Consider the following 11969-nt stretch of genomic DNA (forward strand, 5'->3'; position numbering starts at 1 on the left):
GGGGGGAGGGGATTTGTTTTTTCATTGTCACAGTTCAGATCACCATGGTTATCATTTTCTGGTCAACATATTTCCGTTGGTCACAATTCAACCATCACAAATCAGAAAATGGATAAAAGAGTGGCCGGAATACTGCAAAGTTGGTCACGGAGGTGTCTTTATTATTAGCAGAACAAATCAGCAGACATATTTAAAGATGGGAGCCTCTGTCCTGACCTGAGTAAGGAAGGGCTCGCATTACATTTTGAGAAAAAGAAAAAAGAATGGCTCACAATATAGCACGAAATTCTATTTACATTACGACACCATAGTAATTGGACTAATAGACAGAAGGGGCAAGAGAACATTAGGTGGCATTTGATGGATAAGAATCAGCAGCGGTGGTTGAGGCCTGTGATTGTTAAATCAGTGGTGGCGAGGAAGGACTCCGACTGTTTTTAGTGTCTCTGCATCATGAGGCCTGCAATGCACGTAACACTCTCCATCAGCATTATTGAATAAAGGATTGTTGCAATCTGATATCAACTGTCACGTGTTTAGGAAAGAATTGATCAATTGAGTTTGTTTTGCCAGGCTTAATCATACATGTTACAACAGCACAACAGGTGAGATCATTTATTCCTGAATTCGGGATATGCAATGAGATGCACAAATAACAATTTATTCAAGCATTAAATTGACTGAAATGTGAGATGAGGGGGAGAAGGTAAAGGTACTTGGTGATGGCATTAGCGCGGGTTGGATCAGGCAGGGTGGGATTATGTTCCTGGATGTGAGCAACCTTCCTGAGGAATGATTTTTTGAGAAATTTACTTGCATCAGCAACTACTGTATCAGGGTCGTCTACCTCAGCAATGGATTCTCTCCTTTTCTTGTTTATACTAACTCCTGGGCTATGCACCAGCTGCTGCTTCATGGTGTGGAAGGCCATCGCAACTGCTACAGTCACCATTCCCGCCATCACATAGAATGGTGCGTGCTCCCCCGTCGCTGAATACCTGAAATTGTGAGTGTTCATCAATACCCACACGATCATACCGTGGCTCTCTTGTTTTGTAATAATGCTAATATATATGTGTAGTAATGGGCTACGGCTAAGAGCATGAAAGGTTTCATTCTTAATAAAACCTGCTGCTAGGCACATGATGGGCAGCATTGTGAGCCATTGTTGCGAACTTGGGAGCGGTGGAGGATGCAAAAGGTCGACTCTGTCCTAACTGAGACAGCACTGCTCTCCACTGGCTCTGCCACCCATAGGACAAACGTAAATACCAGTATATGAATATAATTATCCTCTTGTATGAAACTAATCATGCATCTCCCTTTGTATCTCAATCCACAAAGAAAAAGAAACCGATAATAATAAACAGTAACTTACGGTTGCCCTGAAAGCCATTATTTCCGATCAAGAAAGAAGGAATGAAGAAGAAAGTTTCTTGGCTCTTGCAGATGAATGCGGTCAATGGATATCGACTCTGTTTCCTTGCTTTAAATAAACTTTGTATGGAAGACTTTTGAAACCTCAGAATCTCTCGTGATTGAGAGGCGACACGTTGCCGGCATGCACTTTTTGTAGGAGAGGATATCTGAAAGTTGATTTCTTTGTGGTGACTGGTGAGTGTCCCATCTCCTTAAAACTTTAGAGGGCCATCGTCCATTCATAGCTCAAAGGGTAGCTACGAACTTTGAATACTTCCGCCTCACTAGCATGGCCATCGTCCATTCATAGCAAGATTTGTATCGGTATGTTAAAATAATCTTTCACAAGGAGACAAGGAAATATGAAACATTATTTTACTTGCCATTCTTTTTTTGTTAACACATTTTTCACAAGTCATGTAGTGTTAGATGTTTCCATAATAATAGCAATAATAATCAATTAACTTGTTAGCACAGTTATTAAATTCAGTCCACTATAAAATATAATCCAAAAATTAATTTAAGTATGATTGTTTAGTTTAATAGAAAAAACATGGCAAACAAAAGAATATTTTTAGAAAAGCTTAGAGTCTCTTACATGTTGAAACTAGAAGCATGTATTATATATAAATAAGTTTGTGTGTCTATATATATACACACAGAAACACACATCCAAGTCAAAATTTTATTTGACAAAAAGTAATATTTTAAAGTTTAAAATATTACTTTATAATAAGCCCAAACTTGGACCCCATAATTAAAAGTCAATTTTACTTAGAAACTCCAAGTTCAGGGTGTGTGCATGTGAGTTCAACGCAAAGCCTAAAATCTCTATCCTCTGAGAGTTTGAGTGCTATTTGAACTAAATTTTAATTTTCTAACTATTTTATAAATACTAAGAATTTTTTTTTTTAAAGTGGAATAAAGTTTGCGTAATGCTGGATCTGTGAGAATATTTTAATCTATTTATCAAATTAGAGGAACTCGTTTTCAAAATATTTCAATTTTTTCTATAAATTAATAGAAGATCACAATTAAGATACATATTTATAGTATATATATCTCACCATGTGTTTAGTGAAAAAAAATAGTAATTGGTTATTATCAAATTCCAATTGGTCATTAAAAAAAATACTAAACTCTAATTAAGTAATAATTCATAGATCATAAATCTAAAAATTCAAAAACACCACATTTCCCAAATCAATTCCTTCTCTTTCCTTCTTTAAGATTCTGAAAGTACATGGAGTATTTTCTTAGTTGCCTTAACCGACGGTAGCAATTAATTTTTCTCCTGTTTTTTTCTTTGTTTTGATCCCTTTATCTTTAATAATCCTAAGTCAAGTATTTCTTACTACTGAAGTTGATGTTTTTGTGATACTCGAATTCAGTTTTCCTTATATCTTGAATTCAACAGGAAAACCATACCCTAAATTCCTAACCAGCATAAAAAAACCACGTCTTCTCATAGAAACACGAGAGTTCTCATGGATTACCCCAAAAAAACCCAATGCATGAAGAAAAAAAAAAAAAAGGGTCCGATTCACAAGAGAATCAAATACCATAATCCATGCATGCAGATAGAAAGATGACAAAAGCTTCTTGGATCGATCATCGCTCGGAGGAAAGAGATGTTGAATATCCTCGTCCATCACAACAAGCAAAGAGCTGGGGGAAAAGAAAGAAAGAAAGAAAACCCTGAAACTGCCATGTTTTTCCACAGCTTTCTTGAACTTCCTAGAGGTGCTGCTATACATATAACTTAAGAAGTTCAAGAAAGCCGTGGAATAGCATGACCAGGTGTTGCCAGAAAATACCACCTCTCCAATTCTTCTCAGATCCGACTGCTGGATATTTCTTTTTTCATTAACTGAAAAAATAGTGATATATATTAAACATAATCCACCCATTAACAACCATCTTGAGACTATAGAATGGAGTGAAAAGGCAGTTGACCAAGATGTTGTTGTCTTTCCAGAAATAGAAGAATCATGAATAGTAATTCAAGGAGTCCAATCACTGCATAATAGGAAATCAGCTCAACAATCTACTCCAGCAATTTATTCCTGTAAAATAGCTATGTAATAGCACTAAAATAGAAATTACAATCTGTATAATTTTACTACTTTATTTGTAACTTTCCTTCTGAATATTTCTTCTACATTGTAAAGTCTATATATACATTAGTAATCAAGAACTCTCAGCTTACGCTTTGCATGAGAAGCTTTCTCACAAATATTCTCTTTTATATTTTTTTTTTATGGTATCAGAGCTTCTTGTGAGACAAGAGAGTTCCATTTTTATTATTTTTTTTTCTTCTTTTCAATGGCTTCCACAATATCTTCAACCGCTTTGCATGAGAAGCTTTCTCACAGATATTCTCTTTTATATTTTTCTTTAATATAAAGTCATTTATATGGAGCATTATGTCCACACAAAACCTCATACATGGACCACTAGAACATATAATTTCGCTACGTACCAGCTTTATAGAGGACAGTAGGGTTCCTTGGCTCACAAGAGCGCATTTTCTTCACCAGAGTCCCACTTTTCTAGTCGGTGCCAACGCAGTGGGACATATGCAAACAATTACATGCGAAGTAATATTTTTAGAGATTTTTTTTTCCCTTTTTTTCCTTAGAGCTTCGTGACATATTAAATTCGAGGAATTATAAACTTGATTATCAACCCAATTAAATTAATTATTTTGCATTTGATGATGTCCTAAAATCATTTAAGTAGTTTAAGAATAAGAATTAATGATATATATTATAATTAATTAATCTTTTCATTCAAATAATTTTTTCTTCTCTTCGTAGCCAAGGCACCCGGTAAGCTAAGATAGTTGTTATTGGTATCTGAGAAGGATTATTTTATGTGAATTTAGGGAGTATTTGATGTTTAAATAAATATATATTTTTTTTAAAAATACAATAATATTTTAAAGAAAAATGCTTTGAAAATATATATACAGTACAGAATAAAGATTATAAACCTAAACTTTTTAAAAGAATCATTTGACCTTTATAATACATGAATGCTATTCTTTTATGAAAAAAAAAAACTAGAATATTACCTTATTTTGATAACATTTCCTTAAAAATAAATAAAAATTCATTATTTATTATTAATTAACTTTTTAACAGATTTACCAAGGAATATATATAATACAAAATAAAGATTGTGAATCTGAACTTTTTAAAAGAATCATTTGATTTTTATAATCCATGAATGCTGTATTTTTATGAAAAGAAGAAGCTGGAATATTATCTTATCTTTATAGCATTTATTTAAAAAGGAATAAAACTTATCATTAACTAACTTTTCAACAGATTTACCAAGGAATTGGAGGATAGAATTTCAAAAGTGACACCAAAAATAATCATAGAGCATGAAATAAGAGGGTTTGTTTGCCGGGGAGTGAAAATATAAAATTATGAGGGAGAAGGAAACAAAATGGAGATGCAGGGGATCGAACCCTGTACCTCTCGCATGCAAAGCGAGCGCTCTACCATTTGAGCTACATCCCCTTTCTATAAATGTACTCCGCTGACTGAAAGTTATTGAATGAGAGAGTGGGACATGGCAGGTCTGGTTCGCCAGCTTAGTGAGACCTCTGTAATGATCTAGAGACATTGTTTTGTTCAAGCTTTCAGCGGTGGACATGGAAATCATGGTTCTAGTCCTTAAAAAGTAAAAAGAATTCCAAACACTTCAAAACGATATTAATATTGACACCGACATCAAGCTTGTCTGTTAATTACTACCGGCATTACATCCCAATAGAGGATGTCTTTTCCCTGTAATTTATATATCCATAGACACGATAGTCGAAAGTATAATTTTAAAACCTCGTTGGAATGATATATCAATCCAACATCTAGTTGATTCAGAACTAAAACTAGATTGAATCGAAGAAAAAATAAAAAGAAAAAAATTAGGCATAACTTGACTGATCCAATAAAAAATTCAGTTATAACCTGTTGATTTTTTTTTATTATTTATTAAAATGATGTTATTTTGATTTTTAAAAATTTATTTTGACCCGGGCGATTTGATGACTCGGTCAAAAACTGGAACCTAAACCTTGAACTGGACCGAGTCTAAAAACTATGGTCAAAAGCACTATTTTTTATTTTATTTTTTAATTTTATCATTTCAAATTATATTATTATTTTTTTAAACATTCACTTACGTATAGTATCTTTGAAAATCCCTAAACTGAATTATACATATACAGTGAAAACAAAATAAAAAAATAAAAAAAAAAGAGAGAGAAAAAAGTTAAATTACGTGAAAAGAAAAAAAATTCAGTTTAACCCCTAAAGTTTTACCTTAAGCATTTATTTGGTCTTAGTAGTTTTTTTAATTTTACATTTCAATCTTAAATTTTTTTTTTTTCAAGTTTGAGTTCCCGGATGTTGTTAGAAGAGAGAGAGGGAGAAGATCACAAAAAAGAAAAAGAAGAGGAGAGAAAATGGGGTGATTATCAAATGCTCGGATTGCCTCACATTCCTCTTCTGTGCAAATCACCTCACGGATGGCTTTTAATGCTTCTGATTTCTTCAGTAATTCATCAATAATGATATCATCCTTGGGAAGCTGGCTGATGATTGCAGCAGCAATGGACCTTTCTTCGACATCCAGTGAACAAGGTAGAATGTCTGCAAAGGTGTTGATGGCAGTTTCTGTAGAAGGAGATGGTGGGAGCGGAACTCCATCAGGATGATTACCAGAAATACAGCTTATGAGTTTCAATACCCACCTTTTCACCTCACGCTGATCACCAACCACCGAATCGAAGAGCTGGGCAACTGCATACCTATCCGGTCGGATTAGATTTTGAGCTGTCTGAGATTGAGAGCTGAGTTCAACTAGCAGGTGCAAGAACTGAATCTTAGTTTCAGGATCAGAAATGTTGACAAACTGCAGAAAGAGACTTACGTTGTGCTCTGATTGCAGCTCCTTCCGACCTGATGTATCTCGAATTTCAGGATGCTGGCAGGCTCCGACCAATAGAGCAAGAATCTCACCAGCTTCTTGTTTCAATTGTGTATCAGATCGTACAAATGAGATGAGGCCTAGCAGAAGCGGTATCACCACAGAGTCTGATAGAAGCTGCTTTACAATCTGAGGGTATAGCAGTGGCTTCTTAATGCGTTTGAGGCATGCTGATTTGTATGCTGGAGAATTTGAATTGAGCATCCGTGTCAGATTTTGTATAAATTGTCCATCCTCCAGGTCCTTAATGTTATTTTCTTTAAGTTGCATCTTTATCAAATCAGCAGCCATCCATGCTCTGCTTTCTCGTGGTCCTCCATGAAAGTGTTAGTTGATTGGCTCATGGAATAATGTTGCATGACAATATAAATTATATTTTGAATTCTTACAAGGATGTTTGGGAATGCTTTTTAAAAACGTTTTTAAAAAAATTTGAAAATTTTTTATTTTATTTTTTGTTTTGAATTAATATATTTTTGATGTTTTCAAATCATTTTGATGTGCTGATCTCAAAAATAATTTTTAAAAAATAAAAAAAATATTATTGGCATGCTTTTCTAAGTGAAAAACACTTTAAAAAGCAACAACAACCACACTCCCAAATACGTATTAATAATTTTAAGTTTTTGAGTATTAAAACATTGTTAATTAAGTGATTATGAGTTTAAATTCCACCATCCTAATTCTAATTAATAAAAATTAAATATTAGATAATATGAACATATGTAAGTTTCAAGTCCAAAAGATAAAAATTAAACATTAGATAATGTTGATCATTCATATTCTAATTAATAAAAATGAAGCACTAATTAGTGTAGGCATATGTAAATTTTAAAATTAAAGAACTAAAAATTAAGCATTAGGTAGTGTATACCACCTCCTTTCTAATTAATAAAAATTAAGCATTACATAATATAAATAGATGTAAGTTTCAAGTTCAAAGAACTTGAAAGATTGTATTATAAAATAATATAAATTAAATTATATCTCTTTTAAGTGCTTAGGGTGTGTGTTAGAAAATAATATAAATTATATCTTGAGACCTCACCTAACAACTTAAGTTTCAGAGTTTTTTACTTGAGAGTGTGAATAAAGAATAATATAAATCAAATCATATCTCTTTTAAGATGAGATAATTCTTTAATATATGGTATCTCAAAAGATTTTTGTTTAAAATGGTGTATTAAAAAATAATATAAACCAATTAAGATTTTAGATTATAAATGTTATTTTATCAATATGTCTCTTTAAAAAAAAGATAACAAAAAGAAAATAACTTGGATGAAATGAGCAACAAATGATTGAAAATATCCAGCTTTTGCCGTCTTGATTACAGGGGTGTTTGAGAATATAATAATTATTTTTAAAAAAATTTCTTTGTTTAAAAATATATTAAAAAAAATTTTAATTTATTTTTAACATTAATAGATTAAAACAATTCAAAAATACTAAAAAATAATTTTTTTAAAAAACATTTGAAGGATGTGTTGGAAGAAAGATTCTTCAACATGCGTTGGGCTTTCTGCGAGACATCTGGGTTGTCATTATGGAGCAAAGAAACCAAAAGAGGATCTGCAATCTTTGGTTTTCCCCATTTCCTCTCTAAGAGCTTTCTGTTTTGGACAACCGCAACAAAACTGCCATAGCATCTGGTCCTTTTTCACCTCTGCAAATCAGCTTAACATTCCTCTCTAAGAGCTTTCTGTTTTGGACAACCGCAACAAAACTGCCATAGCATCTGGTCCTTTTTCACCTCTGCAAATCAGCTTAACAATGCGCCGACCCGCACCTGCTCTTACTATGGCTTCCTTCAATTCCACATAACAAGAGTTTACAAAGATACTCAACAGGTCAAAGTTGAAACGAAAGATAGTCAGTGTTGAAGCTTTGCGTACCTTGTGATTATCACAGTGCTTGGCTAGGCAGTAAAGACATTTCAGAGTTGCGGAGGTGTTCGGTCTCTTGTACTTTAAAAATTCCACTAATTTTGGAACGTGTCTACCCTCTGCAAATTTGACAGCATAATGGGGAATTTCCACCAGAAATTTCATGTTCTCTAAGGTCATTCTTACTGATTCCTGAGACTGCAGCTTGAAATTTTAAGTCCATCTCTCTTTGCTTCCACTCATCTATAGACCTTCGAAGGTTAACATTTGGAATCAGCTCGAAAAATGGGAGCTCCTCTCCACAGGCTGGACAATTCCTCTCCCCTCCTTTGAAGCGGTCCTGAATTGCCTCTCTCTCAAAGCTGCGGCGGCAGAAAAAAAATCTGGGAAAAAAGTATTTTAATATATTTCAACTAAAAAATATTTTTGAATTGCATTACAATACAGAACATTTTTTATTTTAGAAATCAATACTTGTATATCTACTTGTATATTATATCATTTTGTCAATTCAAATAGGAAATAATTATGTGTTGAGATTTGGTACAATTTCCATTTTAGAACCTTACTTTTTCTGTAGATTCAAGTGGGAAATGGATCGAGCTCGAGCTGCTAATAGAATATGGAAAAAGCAACTGTTTACTAAGACTGGAGGAACAGTTTATCCTATACAGCCAAAGCAGTAGGATATCAGATTCATGTAATTCACATAAAGATCCACATGTTTGGAATATAATGTAGCCACTACACTGCCTATAGTAGGAAAAATCCCTACGGTGCCTGTTGGGAGCTGTGACTTCGCTTTAATCCTTGCCCGTACTGTGTGACAGAGAGATTTGTACACATGCTTATGGAGCTTATAGGACCCTGAGCTACATGGATAGCCCAGATTGTAGAATAAAATACACAAAAGTTCGGGATGTTCAAGATCTTCTATTAATTAGTCTCCCTATCTCTTGTGTGCAGGTGGTTGACTTCATCTACTACACAGACTCGTCTTGCATATAATGGCTGACCCTTGCTTCCTTTTTTTTTTATCTTAAATTATCCAGAAATCGTTATCATTGATTCAAAACAAATTTAGAAGAAGGTTATGTGGAGCAACAGAAGTGCAATGGACTTTATATGAAGCAAATTGTTGTACATTTACAATCCAGAAAAATGGCATACGCATTGATCAAAAGCAGTGCTCAATGGATGCGATGGGCTTCATAACAAACTGTTGCATCTCCAACTTTTCATGACATATCTAAAAACCTTTGACATTTCCACGCAAGATTACAGACAAGAAACCTTAAATAAATAATAATAATAATAGTAACAAAAAACACCATCATCATCCCCCATAACAACCCAAAACACTGATTAATTTTATGATAGGTAGGTTTATAAATATGTGTGCGCTAGCATGGAAGTTAAAAGTAGTGGGTGGATGATGATCCCAAATCAAGCTCGTCTGTGACCGTGTCCGATACCGATGGCATAATCTCAAATAACGAGCCATGCTGCCCATAGTCATTTGAATCAAAACCCAAGCTTGATCCACTAATCTCAAGCCCATTACCGTTATTTTTCTGTTCCTCTTGAAACCCAAAAAACCCTGCGTCGTTCCAGAATCCATGATCCATATCAGACCCATAGCAGCTGGAGTTGACATCAGGAGGCAAAGGTGGGAGCTCAATATTGTCCTTGTTAGAGAAATAGATGGGCTCAGTAGCGACCCCAAAACTGCCAGCATTATTGGGCTCATAAGACCCTCCAGGGCCATCTGCAGCACCAGCTCCACATCCTTGAACCCAACCTTCTCCACCTGTTAGCAAGTTGCTATTACTGTTACCATAAGCATAAGCATTGAAGGGGTACTGATCCTGAGAGAAGTAGAGCTTTTGGCAGTTGGTGTCGTTTTGATGAGCATGGTTTTGGGGAGGAGGAGCAAAGAGGGCTGAGATGTCATGTTGGGATTCGTCTGGTGAGATAATGGAAGTGACGGAGGAGGCAGGAGGCATGTCCGAGTAGACAAAGTTGGTGCGGGCTTTGGAGCCTCGCATGGACCTGGCTGCACGGTCATAAGCCAGGGCAGCCTCCTCAGCGGTGTCAAAAGTACCAAGCCAATGCCTCTCTTTTGTTGAAGGGTCTCTTATCTCTGCAGCGTATCTGCCCCATGGCCTTCTCCTTACCCCCAAAAACCTTACCTCATGTTGTTCTTGCTGGTTCTGGTTTTTCTGCTGCTGCTTTCTTTTGTTCTTCGAAGGAGAGGGTGTAGAGTTGGTTTTTGTTGAGTGGGTAAAATCCATGATAAAAGAAAAAAAAAAAAAAAAAGGATATATAAGTTGGTTTTAGATAAGATTTTATGCTAAAATTAAAGAGAGATTCTGTGTCTAGAGAGAGAGAGAGAGAGTAGCGCTTCTCTTCTTGTGCAAGATTATATAGAAATGACGGGGAGAATAATGAATAAACTGCAGGGCTTGTTTATGGGGCGTTGCATGTTGGCAGTATAAATAAGGATTTAGGAGAGACTGTTCTTGTGCTTGGGATAGCTACTATCCTTCCTTTTCTTTTTTAATGTAATTACCACAGATGCCCCTCGATACATACATACATACATACATACATCATGTATACTAGTGGTATCAATAACATATCTTCTGTTACCACATGATGATAATAATTGATGACTTCAATTCATGCTTGAGAGTGGGCCCACTTATGCTTAATTGATGCATGAAATTCCTGTGATTTAATGAATCTCACCCTATCCTTGTCATCATTAATTAATTATTAATCACTTAGTAGGCTAATCGTTTTCGATTTATCACTGGCTGTTATTGCTTATAATCGACGCTCGCCCTGTGAGCTAGTTATTTTGAAACTAAGATCAACAGAAGTTTTATGTGGATCACTTCTTAACTCGGTTGATTTTCTTCCATGAATTGTAAGTCTTATCCGGGCAGCTGGAAGCAAGAACTTTCACTTACAAACATCTCGATTTTCGATTACCAAACTGTATTTATAGTGGTTAATTATTGTCTATATGCTCTCATGTAATAATTAACATGATTTAATTTTTCTTTTGAACTCAGCAGGGTTATTTGTGACCTATCTCATGAGATTAAATACTCGACTAATAATTGATTCTTTATATACTTCTAACTCCCTTGTTAATGCAAAGCATGAGATGGGTGTTGACTGCATGCGTAGAGTGCTGAGATGTGGCGCCCATTGATCAAGAAGGATTTTTTTTTTTTTTTTTTTTTTTTTTTTTTTTAAATCCGCTGTCGATCCCTACCCAGTGAAGCATGTAATAATGGGCATGGCTTCACGACAATCATTGGCTCCCACATTGAACAGGTACTTTTCTTGCAAGTTCATCTCCTCCTAAAGTTCCATCTGATTATTGGATTTGATTTATTTCCTTATATCATGAGTTATAATTAGCATATCTAAATAAAAGTTCGTCATACGAGGACTCCTGATCAGTGAGTGAGATTAAGGGTCTTGCTTAATTAAATCACTGATTCAGGGACTAATCATGGATGGTAATCCCAAATGACTTGTATTATTATTATTATTAAGAGCATTCATGCCTTTGAAGAAGTACTTTATTCAAAACCCTAAAAGGTTCCGATAAAGACCAAACCTGCACCATATGATTGCTCGATTCAT

At 34.7% G+C, this 11969-nt stretch overlaps 2 protein-coding genes and 1 non-coding gene across 3 annotated transcripts; all 3 read right to left on the reverse strand.

Annotated features, from left to right (window-relative positions):
• Positions 1–129: 129 nt before the first annotated feature.
• Positions 130–1453, reverse strand: LOC118054399 (uncharacterized). The gene is made up of 4 exons (XM_035065967.2): positions 1379–1453; positions 1129–1244; positions 717–998; positions 130–460 (listed from the first exon to the last, which is right to left on the reverse strand). The coding sequence occupies exons 1-4, from the start codon at positions 1394–1396 to the stop codon at positions 406–408; spliced, it is 471 nt and encodes a 156-aa protein (XP_034921858.1). The 5' UTR covers positions 1397–1453; the 3' UTR covers positions 130–405.
• A 3423-nt stretch (positions 1454–4876) lies between these two features.
• TRNAA-UGC (transfer RNA alanine (anticodon UGC)) lies at positions 4877–4949 on the reverse strand. Its single transcript has one exon. It is a non-coding gene; the product is annotated as a tRNA-Ala (tRNA).
• A 4475-nt stretch (positions 4950–9424) lies between these two features.
• LOC118054400 (ethylene-responsive transcription factor LEP) lies at positions 9425–10760 on the reverse strand. The gene has a single exon (XM_035065968.2). The coding sequence runs from the start codon at positions 10598–10600 to the stop codon at positions 9722–9724; it is 879 nt and encodes a 292-aa protein (XP_034921859.1). The 5' UTR covers positions 10601–10760; the 3' UTR covers positions 9425–9721.
• Positions 10761–11969: the final 1209 nt, after the last annotated feature.

This window comes from Populus alba, chromosome 3, assembly GCF_005239225.2.
Source record: "Populus alba chromosome 3, ASM523922v2, whole genome shotgun sequence".
Lineage (NCBI taxonomy): Eukaryota > Viridiplantae > Streptophyta > Magnoliopsida > Malpighiales > Salicaceae > Populus > Populus alba.

What these genes read in the sequence shown, in the direction of transcription:
- LOC118054399 (XM_035065967.2), bottom strand. An exon ending in CATCATGTGCCTAGCAGCAG is followed by an intron (nt 999 to 1,128) that starts GTTTTATTAAGA and finishes TCACAATTTCAG; the next exon opens with GTATTCAGCGACGGGGGAGC. An exon ending in CGCGCTAATGCCATCACCAA is followed by an intron (nt 461 to 716) that starts GTACCTTTACCT and finishes CGTGCATTGCAG; the next exon opens with GCCTCATGATGCAGAGACAC.
- LOC118054400 (XM_035065968.2), bottom strand. Translation starts at nt 10,600, where the DNA reads ATGGATTTTACCCACTCAACAAAAACCAACTCTACACCCTCTCCTTCG.